General features: G+C 47.2%; 1 protein-coding gene across 15 annotated transcripts in view; it reads left to right on the plus strand.

Moving 5' to 3' along the window:
* The window catches only part of MEGF11 (multiple EGF like domains 11), a gene marked incomplete at both ends in the record, with an annotated part of 202,161 nt that overhangs the window by 21,494 nt on the left and 153,201 nt on the right, over positions 1-27,466 (plus strand). For 14 of the 15 annotated variants that reach the window (XM_080929893.1, XM_080929900.1, XM_080929904.1 and 11 more), the window contains one exon: positions 22,798-22,890. The exons of the other annotated variant lie outside the window; for it this stretch is intronic. In XM_080929893.1, the coding sequence (XP_080786019.1) occupies positions 22,798-22,890 (93 nt within the window). The remainder of the gene's footprint in view (positions 1-22,797; positions 22,891-27,466) is intronic. 15 annotated transcript variants of the gene reach the window in all.

The raw sequence follows: 27,466 nt of genomic DNA on the forward strand, positions 1-27,466 counted from the left end.
AGTGACCCTAAAGGAGTTCCGGGTGTGTCTGGGGCTCTGTCTTAGGTCCCGTGACAATGGAAGAAAGCTGAGCTAGTGTACCTCACCATCATGCAAACATCGATGGAGCTTTTAAAAGTGGCCTATGGTATGCGGACAGCCACTCAGGGTGCAGCGACTCAGCTGGAGGTCTTAATTACCTGCTCAGAACAAGAGATGGATCTGAGATGTGCAGAGTTGCGTGTACAAAGTGTTTTATTTCCTGGAGCGGGTGCAGAGCAAGGAGAACCATATGGCCCAGTGGTTGAACAGCTGTCTCTGGAGAAGGAGCAATTGGGAGCTCCCACCATCTGGGCAAATTACAAGATTCTGGATTCTTCCCTGTGTGTTGCAGTAGTCAAGTGGGTCTGTGATGGAGAGAGACAGAAGTACCCTGTGTGCACTCACCTGGGCAGCTCTGCCACCATCCTTCCCTGGGTGCCCTGGGCTGCCTCCTGAGCCTCTCAGAGCCTATCTTCGAGGTCACCTGCAGGAAATGCCCTTCCAGGTTCACCCCACAGCCTCTGCCCAGTGGGGAAGCCTTCTGCTTTCTCTAGAAAACATAAATGTCATTTCTTTCACCCAGCCCCCTCTTGCCTCTCTGGCAGGCTGCAGAGTCTACTTGAAGAGTGCTTAGTGGTTTGAGGCTGTTATATTTTCTCTGCTCTATGATCCGTGTTAGGTTAAAAGGGCCAGGGCGGCTTTTCCTTCCCATGGAAGATAACTCAACCCGGACAGGCTCCCTGTGGGAGAATTAAAGGTGATGAGGGACTTCTGCTTGGCTGCAACTGTTAATATCCTTCCCCCAAAGTGGCCCCCTACCCCCCCTTCCCAGCTGGCTGCAGTGATGCATTTATTCCAGCATGCTCTCTTTCCAGTTCTAAGTCTTTTCTTCGGTGGCCTTGAGGGGCAAGGGCTACCCATCCAAGGAAGCAAGAGGAAAGTCACATGGAGGGACATGATGTGCTCCCATGGGTGGCTTTTTTCATTTCTTATAGAAGTGCTTGGGGCTATGGATGTAGCTCAGTTGGTAGAGTGCTCGCCTAGCATGCAGTGTCTTGGGTTTTGTCTCTAGCAACACATAAATCCAGGCGTGGTGGCATATGTTGATAACCTCAGCAATGGAGATGTGTTGGCCGGAGGTGCAGAAGTTCAAGGTCATCTCTGACTGTGTATCGAGTTCAAGGCCAGCTGGGCTAAAGACTCAGTTTCAGAAAAAGATAACAGATCTATAGTTAGAAGGCATTGTCAATCATTTTAGCATCTGCCAGAGAGGCTATAAGGAACCACATAGCCTGCCCCTATACAGCTTGTCCTAAAATAGGTGGTGGGTGGATGGGGGCTCATCCATTTGGCCCCAGGAGCAGCAAGACCAATTTTGTCTTTAGTGGACCTGCAGAGTGGTCCAAGATGTAGAGCAGCCATTGTAGCCCCTGACTCTTGTATTGGTGACAAGGAGGCGTGGCCTCTGAGGTGGCTTTCCCACAGCTGCCCTCCCTTTCCCCTTCACAGACTTTACTCTTCCTTATATGGAAGCCATTTGAAAGTTGTCTCTCATGCCCACCAAAGGGTGGCAGGGAGGGATGGGAAAGGAAGCTGAATCAGCTGATGCTATTTAGAAGCTCAGGGGACTTGGTTCTATTTTCCAAGATGGCCACCTCTCTCCCTGTGTACTTGTAGCTAGATGGGGCATTCTTTCACACCATTCTGCACCTTTATCCTCTGTGCAAAGGCTCCTGCATGCCAGGAGAGGACACTTGATAGACAACTCTTGGGGTGTGGTAGCAGTCCAAGTACCCTAGGCTGAATATGTGGGTGGTGTGAAGCTGTGGGTGAAGGAAGAGAGAATGTCAGAGGACACTGGGCAATGGAAAGCCGCATGTGAAGGTGGAGATGTGGTCTTCTGACTCTTTCAAAGTTGTAACAGCAGAACCAAAACCAAAGACAAATGAGGTAGAGCTGAGGTCTCCAGGTCCCATGCACATGCAGCTGGGCAGCAAATCAGAAGATGTGAGCTGGGTCCTGGTCCTTCTCTGCTCCCAACTCAAGAAAACCCCTGTCCTCAGAGTGAGTTAGAGCTCTGGGCATTTGTCTCTAGATGGTGACATCTCCTCAAAGGCTCTGGGCCATTATTTACATTCCTGATAGACAAGCTTGGCCACATGGAGGGCTACAAATCTAGTTTGATCCAAGCAGAAAATGGTAGCTCTGCTTTGATTTCCATAGTTGTGCTGATATCTGAGTATGCCAAGGGAATCATTGCTTCCTTGGAAGTTCGCTGGGTGAGAAGGGCAACCACAGACACAGACTCATGGCTTCAGAGGTGACTGTCCAGGCCCAGCTTGGTTCCACTGCTTGACAGAGGTCTTGCTGTCTCCTAAGGACGGAGTACAGGAAGGTCTGGACTGCACTCAGGAGAAACATTTACTTTGGTTCCAGAACAAGTCTGTGTCTTCCATGTAATATCTCTGCAGGTGTTCTTTTACTTTGCATATGTGTGCATGTGTGTAGGTGGTGTGGATGTCTGTCTGACGTGCATGTGTGTGTGTGTGTGTGTGTGTGTGTGTGTGTGTGTGTGTGTGTGTAAAATGATGTGTGCCTGAGGGTGATGTCAGATGTCTTTCTTGACTCCCTTCTACCTTATTTACTGAGTCAGGGTCTCTCACTGAACCTGGAGCCTGTTGATTCTTCTAGTCTAGATAACCCAGAGATTCCTTTCTCTGTCTCTCATGTGCTAGTATCAAAGGCAGGCCACCTATCTACTTATATGTGGGTTCTGGGAATATGAACATTGGTCCTCAAACTTGTATGGCAAGCATTCCCAAGCCTAGCTCTTCGGATATTTAAAGAACCCCCTCTCTTTTTTCTGCCAAAACACTTTCTTTTTTCAGGCTAAAATATTATTTATTGACTTAACAATTGATTTTCAAGTGCCTCTTATGCACCAGACTCTGGGCTAAGTGCTAGAGAGACAGAAATTCACAAAGTAGGCATGTTCTTTTATCTAGGGAGCTCACAATCCAGTATGACATTATTCCTAGGCACCCACAGTCCCTCCCTCCCCTTGAATAGAAGAAGGGGTTCAGTTCTAGCTTGATCACAGCAAAAAATGGCAGCCCTGCTTTGAATCTCATACTTTTACTCATGTCTGCATGATGCTGGGGAAACCACTAAAACACCTTGGAGGTCCTCTGCAGGATGATTGTTGCCTAGTTACCTCTCGGGGTAGTATGTGGGGTCCAGCAGGAATGGATTTTTCCTTTGTTGTATCATGTGTGAGGTATTGCATTTGATTCTGTAGGACTAGAGGGCAGAAAAAGAAAGGTGTCTATTGGCTGGTATCCTAACATTATTATTATTATTACACCTGTTATCCATTCAGCAAGTATACTTAAGTTATCAGATATATCTATCTCACTCCACTGCACCCCCCCCCCGTGTGTGTGTGTGTGTGTGTGTGTGTGTGTGTGTGTGTGTTCCAGTCTGGCTGTCTGGCTGTTGAGGTTCAGGAGAATCAAATTCAAGCCTTGTATGTGCTAGGCAAGCACTCCCCCATAAAGTTGCACCTCGCCTTCACTTGCCTTTATTCTGATGGTACATACTGAGTAACTGCTGGGCCTTGGCTCTAGACCTTAGGGATGGATAAGTAAGATGCATTTTCTACCCCTTGGATCTGGCTACCCAGATTGAGATGCTTCCAGAGTTATTTTCAAATCATGAATGACATTTTTTGATGGGTCCCATGCAGGAAAAGAACCTGGCATTCAGCAAGCCAATCATGGGGTCCCCCTCAGATGGGAATATGAGGGAGCAAGGGAAGGGCTATGAAGCTGGAATCATAAGAATTCACCTGAGAAGCAGAACTGAGTGAGAAAAGGTTCTGAGGTGGGCAGAGGTTCTGTGTACTAAGAAACTAGAAGATGGGACCTGGGGAGCTATTGGCAAAGTACTTGCCTTGCAAGCACAAGGACCCAAGTTTGATCCTCAGAACCTGTGGTGGTTTGAATAATAATGGCTTCCACAGGCTTCCATATTTTCACCAGGGAGTGGAACTGTTCAAAAAGGATTAGGAGGTGTAACTTTGTTGGCAGAACTATGTTGCTGAGCATGGGTTTTGAGGTTTCAAACACCCATGCTAGGCCCAGTGTCTCTCTCTCTGCCTACAGAGCAGGATGTAGCTCTTAGCTACTGCTCCAGTGTCATGCATCCCACCATGCTGATAATAGAATGGCCCTCTGAAACTGTAAGCAAGTCCCTGATTAAATGCTTTGAGTTGTCATGGTTATAGTGTTTCTTCACAGAAATAGAACAATGACTAAGAACCCATGTGTTAAATAAAAAAAAAAAAAAGCCTACTGTGGTGGTGCACACTTGTACTATCAGTGCTGGGGAGAAAGAGACAAGCAGATCCCTGGGGCTCACCTGTCAATCAACCTAGCTTGGTGAGTTTCAGGCCAATAAAACCCTGTGCTCCCCCTAAAGGATGGAATAATACTTAGTGTGGTCTGTCTTCTGATATGTGAGTGCAAGTACACACTCATGGATACACATGCATACACATGCACACACATGCATAAAAACCCCTGGGAGATTTTAGGGACCAGCATAGGTGGGTTAGATGAGGTGAGGTGAGGCAGATACCATGGAGTTTCCACTACAATAGAACCCATGGTCTTGGCATTCCCAGCAGAATCAACAGAAACACAGACAAGGCCTGGGAACAGAGGTTATGAATGTTTCATTGATCCAGGCAGTGACATTAGCTCTGAAACTGCCAAATGAGGGGAACCACCACTCACCTTAGGGATCACCCCTTCCCTGTGTGGAATAGGATTCCTATGGTAGACAAAACTGCTGATGTCTAACTCCCTCTGAAGATAATGGATCTCTAAGGTAGACCAGCTTCTTATTCCAAATTGGGATTCCCATCTGACTTCTCCTAGAGGATCCTGTGAGCTGCAAGTCAAGAGGGAGCAGAGAAGAGATGGGAAATCATGGATGCTCATGGTTGAAAGGGGCCTTTGCAGACCCTAGTGTTAGGAAGGAGACAGCTGATGAATGAGACGTACACTCTTCCCCTCCTCCCTCTGTGATCTTCTCTCCACCCGCTGTGTTCAACACAGCCTTTCCCTTCAAGGCATTGCCAGATGCTGGTTTTTACACACATAGGGAAAAGCACCCACAGAGAGTGAGTCACTCTAGGAATTAGCTAATTTCCAAATTTCTAAGTGGTGAAAACAAATTTTGAGCACAGCCTCCCAAGTCTTCGACAGTTACTTTAAGACTTATTGTATTTGACTCATACGTGTGTGTGTGTGTGTGTGTGTGTGTGTGTGTGTGTGTGTGTGTGCATGCCTGTTCACATGTGTTGGTCGCACATGTGTTTACTCTACATATGTATATGGAGTTCCAAAATTAAAGATTGAAGTTGTGTGTCTTTCTTGACTGCTCTCCACTTTATACAGAATCTCTCACTGGCCAGTTTCAGGCAGTCTAGCTTGCTAGTTTGTTCTAGGAATGCCCCGTCCCTGCCTTTCAAGTACTGCTGGGACTATAGGCAGGTGCCATGCCTGCCTGGATTTTATGCGGGTCCGGGGAATCCAAATTCCAGTGCGCATGCTTTTACAGCAAGTGACTTATCCTCGGGGCCATCTCCCCAGTCCACATGCTTGACAATATCTGCAAAGACACCCTCGTGTTAGACTGTGTGTGCCAGTGGCAAGCAATGAGTCGCTGCTCTTATTTTGGCTTCTGGGAAGCCAAGAGTATCCAAGACCATTCAGCCAGATTCCTGCTCTGGTCCCAGAGGAATGTGGAGCAGGGCTCTGGACACCGGGTGTCTCCCAGAGTATGAAAGAACAAATCTCAGGGATGAGGCCTGACCTGGCTTCCAAGATTCTTGGGCTCCATGGTAACCCCTGAGATGTACTCTGGGCAGCATACTGTTCCTGTTGCTCTAGTGAAATGTTCTGTTGAGTGCTTGTATGAGTGTTCTTGGGACATATGGTGGCAGAGGCAACCTTATTTATGTGTTTAAAGGGCTGAATTAGGAGTCACCTTTCCTTTATTGTTTGATCCCCTGGGAGAAAATGAGTCCTGTCTTTTTCAGGCTTTCTGGCTCACAACCACTGCCAGATGCTCTCTGAGTGCACAGCTTGCAAGCTCGGGCTTTGGTCCCCAGCCCATCACAGCTGCCTGCTATGGCTTTGTGTCACCTTCCTCAGCAACTAGCCAGCATCCGCTTGGCATCCACTCTGCATGGCCAGAGGGTCAAAAGGAGCAGCAGACAGGGATCTTTGTCTTCTGGTGGCAGAATGTTTTCTAGATGTCCAGATGAGCCCAGATAAGGGCCCACCCCCTCCCCATATGCAGGTGATGACTGGTGAAAATGTGCTGTGTGTGGCATTCGTGAGGACACTGCAGATGTTGTGGGCAGAGAGAAAAGTTGCCAGAGGTGGTGCCCTCATGACTTTGAGACTCAATGTCCTTGTCAGTAAAGTAGGAATAACAGATCTGTTTTTCTTGTTTAAGGGAAATGGGGGCAGCAGAGGAAGAGATAAACATAGGCCTTAGAAGTCAAGACAGTGGGCAGGTGATGTGTCTCAGTCAGATGCTTACCTAATGCTTGGAGCTTGGTTTAGTCCCCATCATTGCACAACAAGGTATGATGGCATGGGCCTGTAATCCCAGCACTTGATGAAAAAGGGGAGGATTATAAATTCAATATCATCCTCAACTTCATAGCAAGTTCAAGATCAGCATGGGAGATGGATGACCCTGACCCTGTGTCAGAAGAGAGGGAGGGAGGGAGAAAGGGAGGAGAGAGAACAGAATCACATAAGATCATACTAGGCTGCAAAGACAGATTAAGGTTAACCTGTACTACATTGTACTCTGTCTCAAACAAACAAATAACTCCAAGACTTAGAAATTAGAAAGGGCACCAGATGACTAGTATCTAACTACTCCAAAAACTAGTCTCAAGTCTGTTTGTCCTTCTTCAGTCTGTCCATCTCTCCCCCTCTTCCATCTATCTCTTTTTGTTTCTTCCTTTCTTCACACATCTTCGGGATTCCTTCCATTCCCTGTGTAAACCCTGTGGCTATTTTAGATCAGAGAGGGAACGAGAGAAGACAGGGACGGAATGGAAGATGGGGAGCTGCAGACAGGGAAGAAGGAAGGAGGCAGGCCTTTGGCAGGATCACTTTGAGAAAGTTGGGGTGAGCGAGAGGAAGGCTCAAGGCTTGTATTTGAGTCATTCAGTGCCCTGCTCAGTGTGACACAGATGGAAAGGTCATTCTGAGAGTTTGTGAAGCTCCGTTTTATTGGGTGTTGGGTGAGACCTGTGGGATATGAATGCTGCCAACCTTTACTACTGCCTTACCCTCCCTCAGGCACTTTGGAACCCCTGGAGAACCCGCTGCCATTCAAAGCTCGGTGTAATGGAAACCTGATCACTGTAGGGAGGTGACTTCTGGGGTCTCCACTCAGCAGCAGGCAGAGGTCAATGTTAGTTCTCCAAACTTTCCAGCTTACCATTCCTTAGTGTGCTGTGCGGTCACACATGATCACCGGGACGGGTTAGTTTGTGGATGCTGATAGATTCTTCCAGCGAAGTCTCCTGTGGGTGGCCACAGACTCTTTCTGAAGACTATTTTGTCTTTTAGTTTCAGTAGGCTTTGTTTTCTACATGTGTAACATGTTCTCCTGACTCAGGATGTGCGGAAGCAGGTGAACACTCACAACACTCTCCTGGAGGTATTTACTGGCTGTGTGGTCTTTGCAGAGACGTTTGAGGTGTGTTTAAGGACATGCATATCCTTGCTTTGTAATTTCTCACAGAGGGTACTATTCTGATCTTTGCCACTCTGGCCCAGCTTCCTAGACTTAACTGCATTGATGCCCTAGTGACTATTTTCCTACTGTGGTGTGTGTGTGTGTGTGTGTGTGTGTGTGTGTGTGTGTGTGTGTGTGGTTTCACCTTTTTCTTGTGGATGGATGGTTAGTTGTATCCAGGCTCCTGTTGTTGTCACCAGTGCTATGGCACATGGCCTTGAATCCAGTCACATGATCAAGTTCAAGTGCATTGAAGCTGAGCTTCTCCCCCAGGAGACATAGTATGAGTATGTGGGAGAGGTTCTCAGACCTTTCACCCAGCTGTTTCTCTGCTTAGCTTCCACAAACCTACTCTGGTGCTTTATGCTGACCCATTAGGGCTGCCAGCATCTTCTTTTCTCCATTTATCTTTCAAGCTTAGGTTGTCAGAGAGTCTGTGATGGGGAGAGTCTCTCCACCTCTGAGTCAACATACAGCCCTCGGTCGTTACTGTCTTTACTACTTAGAAGTTGGATAACATGCTAATAGACTTTAAGCATTATTTTAAATAATACTTAAATAATCAATTTGTAGGCAGAGGCCTCTGACTCATAGGCCAGGGCAGCAAAAGGAGGTCAGGGCAGAGAGGGATCTTTTTAGTGACATAGAAGCTCCTGGAAGGTGGAACACTCCTGACAGTCAACACTGTGAGAGGACCGTGGTTTGATGACACGGTCTTGAAATCACTCCCAGAAAGTTGAGGGAACTTATTAGGGTTCCCATATGGCCAAACAGCCCCTGACTTTGCATCTCATAGGAATGAGATTTAAAACCAGCCAGACCATCGGCTGCTTGCTGTGGAGGATGCAATGGGTATTGAGTTTCTAAATCCTCAGTGGCCTTTGACCCAGATGGGGTGATGGCCTCAGAGAAGGTCCAGGAAAAAGATGAATGTCAAAGGGAGGATGGTTCTCTAGGTAGGTACCACACATCCTGGTCATACCTGCTGGGAACTGTGCTTCCTACCAGTCTGTCAAGGGCCTCCTTCAGGTCCGGGAGACTCTGGGAGGCTGGTCAGGTGGAGTCAGAAGGGACCTGGAGCCTGAGGCAGGGAAGGGCAAGCTTGGCAACACTGCAGGAAAGCTCTGAGAAGGCAGATTTTTGTGCAGTGAAGCGAGGAGCTTTCTAGTAAATCGGAGCTGTCCAGAGTATTTGGGATAATGTGGATTCATTCCATCAAATATCCAACAGCTGTTTACGAAGCTGTTCAGTGCTCGTGCTGTGCCGGACCCCAGGATGTGGCACTGAGAGTAAAAGACTATCATTGTTCCAGTCAAAAGCCAAGCAGTATCATGTGACCAGTATCATGTGATCAGGAAGGGTGGGAAAGGTGCTAAAATGCACCTCAGGACTACCTAACCTACTGAGGCTATCCAAGGACTGCTTCCCAAAGTGGGTGACATTTGAAGTGAGACCTCCGTCAGTCATATTCAGAAGAGATGCTAGTTGGTGCAAAGGCCTAGGAACTGAAAAGAACCATTTTCACTTGAGGATATGATTGCAGCTGATTGAGGATGGAGCAAAGCAGTCGTTTGCTGCTGACAGAGCTGGAGATGGAATTTGGCACTGGGTGTAGGAAAGAAGCTACACATGCTAATGTCTAATGAAGTAGAAGAGGTGAGGTCATTATCTGGTTCTCTGAAAAGATGCTTCTGAGTGTCTTCAGAAGTCTCTGAGCTCAGCATGTCTATAATTTTCCTTGTATGTACTTTTATGTTTGTGCATATATGATCACACAAGTGTGGGGGTGTGTGCAGAGGCCAGAGGTCAACCTCAGTTGTCTTCCTCAATCTGTTTCTACCTTATTTTTGAGACAGTGTCCCATGATTTACTTAGGCTGGCTTGGTTAGTGAGCCCCAGGGACATGCCCATCTCTGCCTCCTTTCATAGATCTAGTGTTAAAGACCTGTCTCTATACCCATTCTTTTACATAGGTTCTGAGAATCAAATTCAGATTTGAGGGTTAAACTCATGCTGCCTCTTCTAAAACCAGTGGTAGTGTCTTGAGCTAAGATTTCTGAGCCAGGGCCTCCAGCCAAACTGTATGTAGGCTTCATATTGTTTTGCCCTCACAGCCCTTGGGTTGCTCAGTGCTTTACAGATAGGCCCCAGGGGCTTTGTGACATGGGTCATTTTAATTGCTCAGGGTTATAAAGCCTGTCAGGGAGAGGGACAGGGACTCCCACCCAAGTCTGTTCAACTGACAGCTGCATGCTGGCCCAGTCTCCTCTGCTAGGGATCTGTCTGATGGAACGCAGGAGACACAGGAACTGCACACTGGACCATCTATCCATCCTCCATCACCACCTCTTTGGGGACCCTGTCACTTAAACCACAAGGAGACCAGCTTCTTTAAGAAAGGCTAAGTTTTAAGAGAGAAACAGAACTTAAAAAAAAAATCAGTGTTGAAAAAGAAAAGAAAGAAAGGAAAATACTTGACAAGCCTCATGCTTTGCTTGCCTCGTAGGTGGCGAGGATCAATTTCCTAAAGAAAAAAAAATCAATCAGTTGGAATGTGTCTTTTTGGAGAAAATCTGGCATCTGTCAAATAGGGAAAAAAGACCTAGAAAAAACTCTCCTTGGGTCGTGTGCTGGGGGTTGCTGACTCAGGCCGTATGTTCCAATGCCATTAACAAGTTGAAAGCTGTTGCTCCTTGCAGGGACACAGGGTGGGGGTTGGAGCAGCTCAACTGTGAAAATCCTCTACAAATCGGGGGAAGGCTTGGGCTGCCAGGAGCAGAGCCTAGGCCTTCTGCACCCACGGAGGTTGCTGACTGCCACGCCATGGCTTTTATCAGGCCCTGTGGTTGGCAGGCTTGCTGTATGCAGAAACCTGATAGCGTTCTGACAGGTGGCAATTTTAATTGGTAAACCGTTTCTCTCTGTTAAGCCATGTTTGAAGCAAGTCAGGCTAATATCTTAGGGTGATTGGTAGAGATGTGAGGAAAGTCCCCTGATGCGGGTAGGGGTGTGGGGGGTATTATCAGCTGGTGTCTGAGGATAGATGGCTCCCCAGGGCTCTAGTATGGGAACAGGGGCTTGTCTTCTCATTGGGTTTGGCTGTGACAAGACAGTCTGTGCCAGCTTGCAGTCACTGGCATTTTTCTAAGAAGCATTTTTCAGGTCTGAGATGTAGCTAAGTTGGTAGAGTGCTTGCCTAGCATTCCGGAGGCCCTGGATCTCATCCATCCTCAGTACTGCAAGGGCGGGATTGGTGGCACAAGCTGTAATCACAATGCCCAGGAGGTACAGGCAGGAGAATCAGAAGTTCAAAATCATCTTCAGCAGCATAGTAAGTGGAGGCCAGCCTGGATCGCTCGAGATTTTGTCTCACAAACAAACAAACAAACAAACAAACAAACAAACAAAAAACCCAGAAAGACAAACAAATATGTTTTAGTAAATATTAAAAAGAAGGATTTATAGTTTTATTAGCCCCCGAGGTCTCACTCTGTGGATGCCACTCTAGTGTGGAGCCAAGCGCACAGACTCTGTCACGTGGTCCGAAAGCCCCACTCTCCACATGATTCCTTTCCCAGACGGTTCATTCCACCTGCCCTGCTGCTTCTGTCCCGGGTGGATACAACCGCCCTGTCCTGTTTCTTTACTCCACCGCCTGGCACAAAAATGATTCTAAATCCTGGTAGCTTTTCATGGTAGGTTTATATATTAAATTCTCAACCCACAAACCCTTTACACAATAAGGTTACATCCAATAGACAAAGACACAAACTGCCCTTCTATATAGATAAAAAGACCTATAAAATCTCTTAAGAATATTCATATCTACCTATCGCCAATTACGGCCACCAGGATCCAGGTCTGCTTTCTCCAGCTCCATCTTGATTTCTTCTCTTTCTGCCCCCTTTTCTGTTTTCCTACCTTTTCTCTGCCTCTCCACTGTCCAATCATGTATCACTTTAACATCAATCCACACAAATGAGTAAAACAAACAAACAAACAAACACCCTTTGCCACCCTGCAATGGAGCTGGGCTTAAGCATAGCCAGGCATTTTAGCTGAGTTATAAATTCACTCTCAAGTGGACTGGTATGGCCCACATAGGAGAGTAGGTCATAGATCAGGAAGGGCAGGGGTCCAGTTTGTGTTGACTCTGCTTCTCTCTTGTCTGTTTCCATGCTGGAACACTGAGATATTAAACAGGGAATTCTTTCTTGCCTTAGTGGGGTTGGTGTGAGCTCAGTAAGGAGAATGGAGAAATGAGTGCTGTAGTCTATGAGGCCAGCCATGTGCTAGATAACAGGGAGGGAACCAGACCTAGTTTGGGGCAAGGTTGGATTATGTAGTCATGAGGAACTTCCTGGAGGAGGTGGTAGTAAAGAGAACATGACAGGTAGACACATTTACAACACACTCCTTATTCACACTGTACAACCCTGGGTTCCCGTGAGAGATAGATTTGGGTAGCTGGGTCATGGCCTTCTTATATTCTGTTCTCTGAGAGTCAGAAGAGAAAGGGGCTGTACACACTGTTTCTCTTGGTGGGTTGTTGTTCACAGTGAGCTGATCCAGACTGCAGCTTCCTCCACCCCCATCCCCATAAGCCTAGTTCTCTGAGCTAATGTTGTCTCTCCCTTCCTGTGTCTACTATTGAGGAATTCTTCCTGGCCCTAACTTGGGTTTTATAATCATTTTCTGAGCTGAAAGTGCCACAATGAGTCTATGATGTCTCAGGTCCTCTACCCAGTTCTGAGAAGAGGAATATTGAGAACAGTAGCAAGGCGGTGAAAGAGCACAGCTGTAAGCTCCGGCTGTAGGTGCTCTTTGGGTCTCTGCAGTAATTAATGCTCCTGCATTACAGATAAAGCAGGAAGGAGCTGAGCAGCTAATGAGCAGACCAGGAACCCAGAGGTGAATACATAACATTACACAACATCAGTCAGCCAGGGTATCATGGAAAGGAGGATGAGATTCTGGGTCCTGCTCAAACAATGGCAGGTGAGGTGGGATGAAGTGGAAACTTCAGGTCTCTTTAAAAAGTCAGTTATGTCAAAGGACATTTAGCTGAAGCAGACACAGGTGAGAGAATGTTTTGCTAAAGCTCAAGTACGTGAAAGGATGCATGATGAAGGATTCTTTGCTCATGACACACATGTGTTGCTTCACTTTACAATGCCTTGCTGAGCTCCATTTATCGTGACTCCATAGAGAGAAACTCACCAAAAAACTTCTGGTGGTGTTCTGGTGGCTTCTTGCTTTTTCCTCAGACTCAGGCCAACTGATAGAGTGATGTCAGCTGATACAGATTCACGTGGAGTTTTGCTAAGACAGACTCAGGTGGTGAGGCAAGAAAGACCGGTGGGAAGACACATGATGTTTGGAGGGAGTATAGATAGGACCAACAGACAGTGACAGCAGGCTTGCATAGCTAGCTTTGAAATGCTTCCTGGTCTTTGCTGATCTTCATTTCATTGAGAGAGGCATGGCAAAGAACTTCTGGTGTCTCTGCTGGCCCTAATCACTCCTGCTGACTTTTGCTGACTTGGCTGAGCGGCTGTCTCTGCTAGGTTGTACCACTGCCGCTGATTCATGTTTGCTATCCTGACACTTACTGAATGGTTATTAAAAGTAAATTTTGAAAAAGTTAAGGACAACAATGGGGTGGAACTTTCAACCCCAGATCTCCATTTCAGGAGGGGTTTGTGCCCTTCAGACCCTTCCAGCACTGCAGGGGAGCTGCTACTTCCCTAAACTTGACTGTTCATCTCCTGGAGACAAACATGGCCACAGCCACCCAAAGCCAGGTCTAGATGTGCTGAAAAGAGCCAGCTGACTTGGCTCTCCTTGGCCGAGGAGGGAACTCAGGGATAGTGATCATAAAGGACTGGGTGAAACTCATCTACAGATTGTTTCAGAAGCCCCCTGGAGATGCCTATGTCCCTCTCCACAGACATACCTACATGTCATATAGGGGTATGTGACCTTGGCTATGGCAGAATCATTCATGCTAAGCATGTCTCCTCAGAATTGGCACTTAGGCCCACTTGAATGGAGGTCATTTTGTTTCTAAGCAGAATCCAATGACAACCTGGTCTGTGGCTCCTGCCAGGAATGCTAATGTTGGGTTGATCAATGTGCCTTGGGGCACAGGGGAAAGAGAGGTTATGGGAAGCCCCATAAGCCATGTGCCATGGAATCCTGAGGCCACCCTGTGTCTGGACACTAGGGCTTTTCTAGCCCTCACTAGGCATGGGGCCAGGTAGCATGGAAGTTGTCTTTATTTGTTTTGACCTTTCATGTGAGGGAATTTTATAGTTTCATTAACTAGTTAGACCGTTTGCAAGCAGCCAAGCAAGATATATTACCATGAGCACCTTGGGGACTCATGGGTCATCTCAGGTGGAATGCTAATAGGATGGAGAATTGATTCAAGGGGCTCTTCACCATGAGGGCCAACGTTGTCCCCATAGCTTGTCTACTGAGGAGACCCCAAGTCTGTCTTCAGTATTTGCTTGGCACCAAGCTCTCATCCTGGGACCCAGTTGCCTGTGCAAGCTCCTTCTTCCCAAAGACTGCCACTCCAGCTGCTGTCTGCCCCCTAAAGCACAGTGGCCCCACACCAAGCTGCTCTTTGTATGTGTGTACTTACATATTTGTACCCCCCCATACACTAAGTGGAGTTGTGTGTGTGTACATGTGTGTATACACTTACACATGTGCATGAAAGCCATAGAACAACTTTGAATGTGGTTCCTCAGGCATTGTCTACCCTTCTTTTCGTTTACATACCCTCTCACTAGGCTAGAGCTCACCAATAGGCAAGGCTGCTGGTGAGTGGGCCTGAGGGACCAGCCTCCACAGCATTGGGATTATACACATGCACCATCATATCTGCCCTTATTTATATATGTTCTCAGGTTCAAACTCAGGTCCTCTACTAAGGTATCTCTTTGCTCCCCTCAAGCTTCATTAGAATTGTCCCCCAAACCAAAAGCTGCTGCACTATAGCCCTGTGCACCCAAAGCCAGAGGGGCAGCAGTGGGTCATACTCCCGACCCCTTCATTTCATATTTCATACAGGGAATGGGGGTCTGGAGGAGCTTCACCTAAATTCTTACAAGTCAGCACCAGGTCTGTCACTGTTGCTTGTTTCTCTCCACCCGAGACCCAGGTGGGTAGGTGGCATATGGAAAAGAGCAGCCATTTAGCATCATGCACATGTGTGGGCTCAGACCTTGGCATGGCTCTGCACCATAGGCTTCCAGCAAGAGACAGAGGGTTTAATGAAGAGGATCACTGGGGAGAGTTTAATGATAACGTGATTGCTTTTATAAAGTCAAGGAGAGGGTAGCAGAAGTAGCTCATGGTAGAGTGCTTGCCTGCTGTATGCTGCATCCTGGGTTCTAGCCTCCAGCACTATGTAAACTAGGTGTGATGGGGTGCACTGTAATCCCAACATTTGGGAAGTAGATGCAGAATAGTGAGTTTGAGGTCAGTCCAGAGTATACAGAGTTCATCTCAGAAGAATAAACAAACATAGGCAGGGAACGAAAAGTTTCTATCCATATAAGAAACGGCATAGCATCTCTTAGAGGCTCACTGCCATCCCTCAGGCCTGAGGATTCCCCCAGACCTTAGACCTGTGGTGCAACCTTCCTTCCTTCCTGTCTCTTGCTGTTGTTCCCATGGGCCGAACCTACCCAGAGGCTAGAGGATGAGGAGGCCTGGGATGTTGTCCATGGATCATCCCTGGGCTCAGGGAAGGAGAGGAGTGTAAGAAGGGGTGGACACATTCCCACGGGGTCAACACTGGCTTGTAGTCTTGATTTTCCGGAAGGCACAGCATAATCCTAATTTGCAGGTGAGGGGCCTGTGTCACTGACAGACTGTAGTAGAGATGTAGGTAGGGGAGGGGTGGTTGGGACAAAAATGTCTAAAAAGGCAGGAGGAGGAAAAGAAGACAAGAAATGGGAACCCAATACACTCTCTTCCTAGCCAGATGCGCAGGTTATCAGGACCTCTCATGGGCATTTTCTACTTGCAGAGGATCAGATCCCAGGATTTGGGCAGGGTAGGCTTCGTACCTGGCGGAGTGGAAGGACTGCTTGCACAACTTCACTTCCTGTCACACTCACTACAGTGACTCATGCCATTGATCACAGCACAAGCCTTCAATGACTCTTCCATGTTACTTGTCTCTGGTCCCAGGAGAGGATAGCAGGGCTAAATAGAGTATTAGGTCAGTTCAGTGACTGCTGCAAATTTTGCTGCCTGGCTGGGTCTCCTTGGTTCCCTTGGGTGGACCAAAGCTAGACTGACTTCCTTTCAGATTTTCTATATGTCCTTTGGACTTGTCTTATTGTCTGGTCATACTGGGGATATAGTTCATGATAGAACAGAGAAAGAGGAAGGAGCCTTAACTGTCTGTAGTCCACTTTCCTCCAATCAGGGACCTCCAACAGCAGGGGCCATTCCCACATACAATGTCTGGGATCCAATGTTCTGGGCTTAACTGACCATTTGTCTTTGGAGAACTTCTCTACACTGTCCTTACTGTTCAAAAGCACATATGGAGATGTGGAAATGAATGGATGAGCCTGTGTGCCAATAAAACTTTATTTACAAACATAGGCAGCAGGTCAGCCAGTGCTGTTTGCAGAGGAAGGAAAGAAAGAAGCTCACTGTGATGTCAAGAGAAAAGTGTTACCAAACTTAAGGAATGGGAAGCAAGAGGAGGTAGAGAAGTGGATGCACCTGTCTAGGTATCACCTGGGGCAGGGGGACAACTGGTGTGGTTGTCCACAGAGTCTGCCTTCAGACTTTGTAGAGCGCTCCTCTATGATTTAAAGTTGAAGACCCAGGGCTGAGGAGGATAAAAGGCTTAGTGTCTCTGGCATAGGGGCAGTTGTCCCCTGTCACCTACTCTATAGCCCACACCACAGTCTTTTCCAGCCACCATAACAAAAGCAACTTGGGGAGGAAGGCAGCCTGAGGGCTAGTCCGTGTTGAGCCAAGGGACAACTCAGAGACTGGATGACTGCCCTGTGAGCTTGTTCTGTGGCTGAGCTCCCTGCACATGCTACACTGAACTCTGCTGGGCCAGAAGAGTGTAGGACCCACAGACACTGAGCATCTGCTTTGTGAGGGCTTACCAAAACTTAGGAAGCAGCCTGTCTTAGTCAGGGTTTCTATACCTGTACAAACATCATGAACAAGAAGCAAGTTGGGGAGGAAAGGGTTTATTCAGCTTACACTTCCATATTGTTGTTCATCACCAAAGGAAGTGAGGACTGGAACTCAAGCAGGTCAGGAAGCTAGAACTGATGCAGAGCCCATGGAGGGATGTTGTTTACTGGCTTTCTTCCCCTGGCTTGCTCAGCTTGCTTTCGTATAGAACCCAGATCTACCAGCCCAGGGATGGCACCACCCACAATGGGCTGGGCCCTCCCCCTTGATCACGAGTTGAGAAAATGCCTTACAGCTGGATCTCAACTGAGGCTTGTTTCTCTGTGATAACTCCAGCTTGTGTCACGTTGATACAAAACCAGTCAGTACATAGCCTATATCTCCAGGGGCTGGAAACCTCAGAAGGGATCTCCCTGAGGTTAGCATTTGAGAAAATTGTGTGATAGTGAAACTTCCCAAAGCATGCTGGGTCAGCCTTTGGTTGATTTTGCCTTAGTTTGGGGTAATATTGCTCTGATGAAACACCATGACGAAAAGCAGCTTGGGGAAGAAAGCATATATTTGACTTATTCTTTCACATCATTTCTCATCCAAGGAAGTCAGGATAGGGACTCAAGCAGGGTAGGAACCTGGAGGCAGGAGCTGAGGCAGAGGCCACGGAGGGGTGCTACTTACTGGCTTGCTCCCCATGACTTAATCAGCCTGCTTTCTTATAGAACCTGGTGGTGCCAGCCCAGGGATGGCACCACTCACAATGGTCTGGGCCCTCCTCCATCAATCACTAATTAAGAAAATGCCCTACAGGCTTGCCTACAGCCTGATTTTTATAGAGGCATTTTCTTAATTGAGGTTCCCTCCTCTCTGATGACTTGGGCTTGTGTCAAGTTGACATAAAACCATGGAGCACAAGATGATATACTTCGTAAAAGTAGGCCCCTATAGGCCCAGCATATAGTAGGTAATCAGAAAATGGTAGCATACAGGAATTGAAAATATGGTAACAGAAGTTACTTGTCTTAGATATTAAGCCCAGATCCCATAGTATATACCCACTGGTGTATGTGAAGATGCTGTGTATAAAATGACCGTGGGAATGTGAGGGGTTCAGATCTCATAGTGTTTATGCACAGTCATATGAGAGGATCCTCTCTTCTCTCTCTCTCTCTCTCTCTCTCTCTCTCTCTCTCTCTCTCTCTCTCTCTCTCTGTCTCTGTGTATGTCTCACTCTATCTCTTTGTCTCTGTCTCTGTCTCTGTCTCTCTCTGTCTCTGTCTCTCTCTCTCTCTCTCTCTCACACACACACACACACACACACACACACAGAGAGAGAGAGAGAGAGAGAGAGAGAGAGAGAGAGAGAGAGAGAGAGAGAATGTTGTGGGAGTATGAAGAGGTTTCAGCAGTCAAAAGCTCTTGGTTTTAGAAACTATTTGTGGAGTGTTAATCTAAGTGTTTATTTATGTATTACAGTTATTTATTTACTGGGGTGGGATAGGGAAGGAGCATGAACTTTCCACAGCACATTTGCGGAGATCAGAGCTCCATTTGCGGGAGTTGGTTCTCTTCTTTCACCACATGGGTTCTAGGGATTAAACTTACATCAGGTTTGTGCCTTTATCCACTGAGCCATCCTGACAGCCCCCAAAACATTTCATTTAATCTTTTCAAGAGCTATGAGGTGGGTAGATTGAGGAATGGAAGAGGGTCATTTGCTTATGGTAGTGGTGGAGTAATAATAGTTGACAAATCTCTGATTTAAACTTTTATGTCACTCTTTCTCACCAGGGATCTGCTAGCAGACCCCTGCAGACCACTTACCATGGACCACAAGGAAGGATGGGAGTGAGGGTAACTCTGTGTGTGTGTGCGCGCATGTGTGCGGATGACTGTGCATATACACTATGAGCTCTAACTCTACCAGCCTGCTTCTCAGCAACAGTGGTCTTAGCATGCCTGGAGGTGGGCAGATGCTAGAAGCAAGATTGGACTAGGGGGCAATGAGAGGGGGCTGAGGGAGAAGTTCAGATTTTTTTCTAGGGCTGGGGGGCGTGCTGCCCACTCCCCTTGATACAAGGCTGGTCTCATCGAGTGCACAGTGATCCCTGCACATGAGCACATAGACATGCAGTGGAGAGAGAGAGAGAGAAAAAAAAAAACTTGACTAAAGCCTCCTGGAAAACTGCAGGAGCCAAACAGAAGGAGTGAGGGCTGGCAGGATCCTAACCCAGTCCCTCCAGAGGGTCAGCTATATGGTGCCAGAAGTCAAAAAAGGAACCTGTTACTTTAGAGACAGGCACTGTGTGGGTCCCAGGTGTCTGTGGAGGGGATGCTTATCACTGGCTCACTTGGAGTTCTAGGGTTGGAGTTAGGCTGCCCAGTCCTAACTCCAGACCCACACCCAGACCAGACCCAGCCTCAGACCTAGACCCACACTCACACCCAGACCCAGACCCAGGGGTTCATGGCATCTTAACTTCACTAACCTTCAGATGGCTCTCCTCTTTCCCCAGGTGTTCAAACAGTAACCCAAATGTCAGATCTAGCAATCCCAGCCCCAGGTGTTTGTCATCAATATTTCAGGATTCAAACATCTGTCTAAACAACACCTATGAAATATGAATGGATTGAGGTTTTTAACAAGCAGACAGTGTGGGCACAGCATCAGGACAATGAGGAAGAGAGGGGACAGTGAGGTCTAGAGGGAACATAGGGATCCTGGCCACATCCCTGTGAGTGGGTCTGAGACATGGGAGTGACTGCTCTACATGTGTGGGTTGGACACCAATGTTCTAAACATGGCTAAGCTAGGGTTGTGGCTGCAATATGTGGGGTGGTGCTTGACAACCTGTGCTCTGGGTCTCCAGGGCTCTGGACGGGACCAGAGGAGAAAGCAGTGCAGCGCTTAGAATACCCAAAGGCCAATCCTGCTGCTCAAGGAGAGGGTGCAGGGTTTAGACAAGTGTCCCAGGTCTCTGGGATCTGCAGAGATAGGAAGGCAGATGGGAAACTGGCTGAGCCCTTGCTCTCCCCTCTTTCCCCCTTCCAGGGGTCAAAGACTCTTCCTGTGCAGGTTGCTTAGATGTGGAAACTCTCTGGCCTGTCTTCCATTCTCACCAACTCCACCTCACCCCGTGCTGTGTCTTGGTCCTTATGTTCCTGCTCCTTAGCAGGATAGGGAGATGCTGAGTCTGAATAAAATAAGAGCTCACAGTCTGAGCACACCTTCCTCTTACCTTTAATGGCCTCTGTCTCCAGGAAGCTCATTCTGATTTCCTGACTGTCTGAGATAATAGGTCCTAGAGCCTCAGTTCCTCCATGCATACAATAAAGGGGCTGAGTATGATGTTCTCTTTTCTCTAAGGTGTCTTCCATACCTGACACCCTGCAGGTTTAGAATTTATAAAAGACTCCCATGACCTCAGCAGAGACTCCAGGGTCAAAGTTTAGGCTTTCTGTACTCAGGGAAGCAAATATTTGGCATTACCCTTACTAAACTGACAAACTGTGATTTAAGCAGGCCCAGCTGTACATCTCACAGGGTCCTCAGCCTACAGGTATAGTGACAGAGGAGAGACAGCAGCAAGCTCAGCATTGGAAGCTGCCAGGTTCCAAGGGGCTTATATAAATTGGAGAGGAAGAGATGGGCACCTGCTTTTCTGTGTGTTCCAGGTACATAGACCCATTTGAAACCCATTTAGAAAGGGTTGACATAGCAGTGACTGGCTAGGGTCTTGGTGGTACCCAATGAACAAGTCTCTGTGGCTCTAAGTGAAGTCAGTCTCAAGATCCAGAATAAGTCTGGTTTCCTTGTCAGGGAGCTGGGGGAGCCATTCGGAGGGATCTCCAGTCCTGGGGCTGTACATATCCTTAGCACAAACCAGGGCATTTCTTCAAAGCCTCTTGTTTAGATCATGTAGGAGCTGGCTGATAAAGGACTCTGACCTGGTGTCTCCCCGCTTGGGGACCTAGACCAGAGCTAAGGCAATACTTATAGAAACAGTAGCTCCAGGGACAGCATCTGAATTAAGAGGGGGCTAAAAGACCCTGTACCCAACCATAACATGGCCTGTTGTCACACCAGAAGGCAGTGAGGCCAGGCAGGTGGGTCAGTGGTAGTCATTTTAGACTCACCATAGAAAGCTACCCGCTCTTCAACCTGGGCCAGAAACAGACAGCAAGATGGATTCTCGCTTTCAGAGTAAAAACCCTTTATCTCAAGCCCACCTGGAAGATTGACAGGGTTGATGATAGCTGCTGATTTCCTGAGCTTGCAAAATTACTGGGGGTAGCTCTTGGGGGTTTTTCTGTAATTCTTGGCTGATGGATTAGGTGGTGGGGCAGATCTCTTGGGGAGCAAAGGGTGACCTTGGAAAATGTGGATTCTATCGAAAGGAGAGAGCAGTAATCTCCCTTCCTCACACAAGCTGTCAATAGTGCTCCTCAGTGCCAGCGCGGTGGACGGAAACTTTGCTCACTGCCTAGCCTAGCGGCTCCGGGGCTGTAGCATTTGACTTCGTGATAAGAAATTGCCAGGCACTTTCTAATTACAATTATCATCATCGTGGATGTCTCTCTTAATTACTTTCTTATAATTAGCTGTTGCTTTTCCCCTCAGCATTTGTATACTTTGCAGATTTGCTGACATTTGAGAACCCCAAAATAGGGATGTTTGAGGAGGGGGGCAGGAAGGTGGGGGAAACAGTGTCTGCTCTTGCCAGGCTGCTTGTTACATGAGGGGCTTTACTGGGGAGAATTTGGAGCCAGCAGAAGATGGAGGGGGCAGGTTTGCTGAGCGAATGTGGCAGGAGTTTCGGAGTGTGACGAGGGGCTCTCTAGCTGTCTACAGGCTCCATAAATCAAACACCAAAGTTTTTATATTTTTAGACTTATTTTGCCTTTAATCACATATGTTTATGTCTATCTATATAGTATATGTTGTATGTGTATGAATGCCAGTGCAGGCCGGAAGAAGACATTGGATTCTCCCTAAACTGGAGTTACAAAGTGGTTGTGAGTTGCCAGATGTGGATGCTAAGAATTGAACTCAGGACCTCTGGAAGAGGAGCCAGTGCTCTTAACCACTGAGCCATCTCTCCAGCCCCACCCCCTACCATTCTACCACCACTTTTCTTTTTACTTTTTTTTCTCTTCTGTCTCTGTCTCTCTGTCTCCCTTTGTCTCTGTTTGTCTTTCGATTTCTTTGAGACAGGGTTTCTCTATGTAGCCTCACATTCATCTTGATTCCCTCACCTTAAACTCCTGAGTCCTGGGCTCACAAGTGTGTATCACCACAGTCAGTCTGAAAGAGACTCTGCTTTACAAGTCATGTAGTCCACGATTAACTTCCAACTTACCATGTAGCTGAGGGTGACCCTAAGCTCTTGATCTTCCTTCCTCCACCACCTGAGTGCTGGGATTAGTGTGATACCAAGCACGGCTTATGAGATGCTGGGAGTTCTCTGTCAACTGAGCTACATGTCCAGCCCCTGAAGGAGATATTACTAAAAAGCCAAGACTGCCCTGTCTCAGGCTGGGGTTTCATTTTAAGAAGTGAGGCTGGGGCAGACACAATGCCCTCTTGTCACACATATTTCAGAGTTAAACAACTTGGGTTATATTAAAATTGGTGTTTATCCACCAAGCAAAGGACACGTCTGGAGCATCCTTAGCACCGGGGACCCCTGACAAAGTGGGTTCTGCTCTGAGCCCAGATGGCTGGCTCTCATTGTCTGCTTTTCTTCCCTCCCACGCCCTCAGCTCTGTGCACAGAGGAATGTATGCATGGCCGCTGCGTCTCCCCTGATACCTGCCACTGTGAACCTGGATGGGGCGGCCCTGACTGTTCCAGCGGTGAGTCTGGGGCTTTGGGTTCTGACATGGGAGGGGGTGGTGGCATATGCAAGATTTTCTTCAGATGGGGATGGCTAGGGATTTCAGAAAGAAGCCAGTTGCAGTTAGTGAGTGACAACATTCATTGGGGTCAAAGGGAATGGGGAGGTTTACGGGGTCTGTGAAGGTTGAAAATGTAGAAAGTTGTGGGGTCACCTGTACAGTTTGCTTTTCATAAATGGTCTTTGAGAGTTGGGATGAACATAGGATGTTGTGAGTACCTGTGTATAGATCCAGGTGGTCATTAGGCCTGGTCCTTGGTTTTGCTGGACCAGAGACTCAGTTTCATGGGTGTCCATGGGTGTGCAAGGGGCTGCTATGTGAGGCTGGTGGTTACCAGGATATCTTTATGTTTCCTGCAGTAGAAGGGGACAGACACCCCTAGGGGCAGGACACTGGGTTCCTATGTCTTTGTGCATGGAGAATTCCCACAGCTCAGAGAAACCTGCCTGGTTAGGAGGCAGCCTCACCTTTGATGACCAGTGACCCATACCAGCATGGTACATTATCTTTATTGTGTACCCTAGGGGATATATGTATGTATCAGCCGAAGCTTAAGAAATTTGCTGCTAAGGGTACAGCTGAATCCTCCTACACTTCCTCTTCTTCCAATAGCCTCAGATAACCTCCTTCCACAGGTACATTCTAACCAGTCAATGGCTGTTTAATGCTGTGGTTCTGTTGGCTTTTCAGAGGCTTTAAATGGTAGTAGAACCTCATTTTCTTCCTGTTTTGAGTTAGGGCAGTTGGTGACATGGGGTGAAAATATACTTAGGCTAACTCATTATAGCTCTAAGCCCCACTGCTTGTGCGTCTTTGGGAGCTACCCCTATGTCCCCTATCCCATAGAGGCTGTGGCCATTGTGAAACCTTAGAGATTCAAGCATCCTCACTTGGGTCTTCTTGCTTAGCTCCTTTGGGTTTGTGGAATGTAGCATGGGTATCCTGTATTTTATGGATAATGTCTGCTTATAAATGAGTACATACCATGCATATCCTTTTGGGACTGGGTCACCTCACTCAGGATGATATTCTCAAGTTTCATCCATTTGCCATCAAAATTCATAATGTCTTTGTTTTGAACAGCTGAATAGTATTCCATTATATGGCTTGTGGGCCCTGAAGGAGATTAGGAACCCCACAGGAAGACCAACAGAGTCAACTAACCTGTACTCTTGGGGCTCTCAGAAACTGAACCACCAATCAAAGAGCATACTCGAACTGGACCTAGGCCTCCCCACTCATATGTAGCAGATTTGCAGTTTGGTTTTCATGTGGATCCTGAACAACTTTGCCGGCGGGGGGGGGGGGGTATCCCAAAAGCTGTTGCCTGTAAGTGGGATGTATTCCACTAGCTAGGCTGCCTTGTCTGCCTCAGTGGAAGAGGATGTGTCTAGCCTCATAGAGACTTGATGTACCAGGGTAGGGGTATACCCAGGAGGTCCCCATTTGCTCAGAGGAGAAGGGAAGGGGGTATGGGGAAAGGATTGTGGGAAGGGGTGCCTGGGAGGGGGCAGTGAGTGGGATATAAATGGAATAAGTAAAAGAACAATTAAATATGTAAAACAAAACCCCCCAAAAAGCCCCTGTCCTCTAAATCTTCCTCTCAAGCTGAGGGCCAACATCTCTGAGTGACTATTGTCTCACCTGCTCCTTCAGATCTACTCAAAGGCATATCCTACCCTAGCCAAAGAAAGTCCTAAGAGATGGGGGTTCTAGATGAGTCCGTTCTATTGTTGCTGTGAAGAAATACCCAAGAGAAACAATCTGAGAGGATGGGTATATTTCAGCTCACAGTTTCAGAGAGTTCAGTCCACAGTTGCTTGATCAAATATCATGGTGGTAAGAGTATATGGAAAAGATCCTTTACTTTACGAAAGACAGACAGACAGATAGGAAGGAAAGATGCCAAGGACAAGATACCCACCCACCAAAGACTCAGTCCTTGTCACCTACTTTCTCCAACTAGTTTCCACCCCCTAAAGCTTTTGCTAAGTCTTAAAACAATGCCACCAGCAGGGAGAAGAGCAGTTCAGCACAAGAAGCTGTGGGCTACTTTCTACCCTGTCCATAATAGCCCTAGCTCATATGGAGGGAAAGCAGCATACAATTAAAGGAATTCATAGATTCTCACTTCAAAACATTGGATGTGTGAGTGTCAGGCTGAGGGCATTCCAACCTTGGCTTGAATCCTTCCTGAGACAGGAAACTCACTCCATCTTGTGCAAGCTCATTTTGACTATTAGGAAATCCTCCATTCTCCCTATTGGAAATATGTCTCTGCTTTCTACTGGTGAGTTCTTGCTCACAGTGAAGACTAGAGCAGGCTGACAGATTGCCGTGATCTTTTTCTTGGCATGCTTTGAATATCTCCCAAGGAATTCATTGGACAAGGCCATAGGCTATGGATATGGAGCAAGCCACCCCAGATCAGAAGGTAATAACCATTGAGGTTATGTAGAAGAAACAGGGGGCCTTTTCCTACGGCTCAGCTTTTCCGTTACTATAGGACAGCCATTGATCTCCTCTCCAGCCTTTCTTCTCTGAGAGATCTTATGCAACATCACTTGGATTGCCTCCCCATTTTTTTTCTGTAGCCTGTGGCCTTTCTTTCCCCTTAAATTATCATTCCTATAACCAAGCATATTAACGACAGGCTTGTAGTGACTGGTGTTGAAAGAGAACAGCCTTGCTACTATCGGTCTGCCATCGATTGCACTTGACCACCCACTGGACACTTTCTTGTCTTCTTATTTCATCCTCAGAGCACCCATGCACTGAGGAATTATTGGGCCTATTTTGCAGATGGAAAAGACACAGCACAGAGGGGCTATGAGAAACACTCATTGACACAGATAACTAGTACATGATGAAACCAGATCTAAGTAAAACCCTGGGTTCCTGGGAAGAGTGGCAAATGTTTGTAACCAATGGGAGCTGTCTCTCCCACTCCTGAAATAGGCTTTCAATATGAAAATATAGTTGCTCTCAGGAGAAGGAAGAGTCTGTGTATAAGCTTTGACCCCCAAGACATGTCAGGAGAGGAACCAGCCGGGAAACACAAATTATGATCAGATTTGATGTAAGAGTTAGAGCCTGCTTGTGTTGCTGGACACCCATCTGCCTGCTCTGCAGAACATGGGGAGGGGTGGCTCTCCAGGTGCGGAATGAGTTCCTGGAGAGCTCAGGAGGGGTCTGAACATGAGTTGGGAATGCTTCAGGCTGTCTTCAATTGGAAACACTGGGCTTGCTTGGTTCAGAAAATTTCCCCCATTAATTTTTAAGTTGTACCTGTTCACGTTAAAAAGAAAAATCAAAGTTTACCAAGAGCATAGACTCTGGGTCACAGCCCAAATTCACCTGTTCCAGCCTTTGAAAGGTAGAAACTGTGGCAGCTCCCTGACATTTACATGCAGTGATGAACCTGGAACCTGTATGTGTGTGCTCACCCGAACCTGGCTCTTTTAATTCAGTCCCAAGTTGAACACCCACTTCCTTGTCAATAGGCATTAATCTCCTTTAAATGTTTAATGGCTGTCTAGACTTCCATCCTGTGGTTTAAGTGTATTTCAGTAGGCTTGTCTGGTGAGCATTTAGGTTGTTTCTGATCCTTCCCTGTTACTAGATCCTTTGGGCCTGTTAGATATAAAACTTGGAATTTTTCACAGTTTAGGAAGTACAAGATGAATCTGGGCTGGAACTCAGATGACAGAATGCTTGCCTAGCACTTATTACCATGTATTTATCCCTAGCTGTGTGAACTGGGCATGTTGGCTAACGTCTCTGACCCCATCACTCCAGAGGTAGAGACAGGAAGGTCATCCTTGGCTACATAGTGAGTCTGAGGCCAGCCTGGTATACATGATACTCAAAAAAAAAAAAAAAAAAAAAAAAAAAAAAAAAAAAAAAAATCCCTTCCAATATGCTATTGGTTGACACTTTAACACATATACCCCAAAGCTGACATATATCCTAAGGAATCCTTTGACCTATAGTTGATGAGAACTCCAGAATTCAGAGCAGAGGAACCTGACCACCTTTGAGGAGGAAAATTGCATGAACCTGAAGTTGGCTCTCTGGCAGGGCCTCCCATGCCCAGGGTGTAGTCTTTGAAGCCTACCCAGAGCAGCTGAGCCACACACAGACAACTCTTTGTTCTAGAAGTGTGTATGAGGAGCCAATGACATGGTTCAGTGGGTACGGCTGTTCACTGCCAAGCCTGACAACCCGAGTCTGACCCCCAGAATCCATGCAGTAGGAGAGAATCAACTCTTACACGTTGTCTTCTGACCACTATATGCATGCATATACTCATGCACACCCACACACACAGGCACACAGAATAAAGTGAAATAGAAAATTGAAGTGTGTACATAAACAATACGAGGCAGCAAATGCCTTTAATCCTGGCACTGGGGAGGTGAAGGCAGATGGACCAGGAATTCAAGGCCATCCTTGGATACGTAGTGAGTTCAAAACTAGCCTGGGCTACATGAAACTTTCTTGAATGAGGTGGGGAGTAGGAGGGATGGAGGGG

This window comes from Micromys minutus (genome assembly GCF_963924665.1).
Source record: "Micromys minutus genome assembly, chromosome: 16".
NCBI lineage: Eukaryota > Metazoa > Chordata > Mammalia > Rodentia > Muridae > Micromys > Micromys minutus.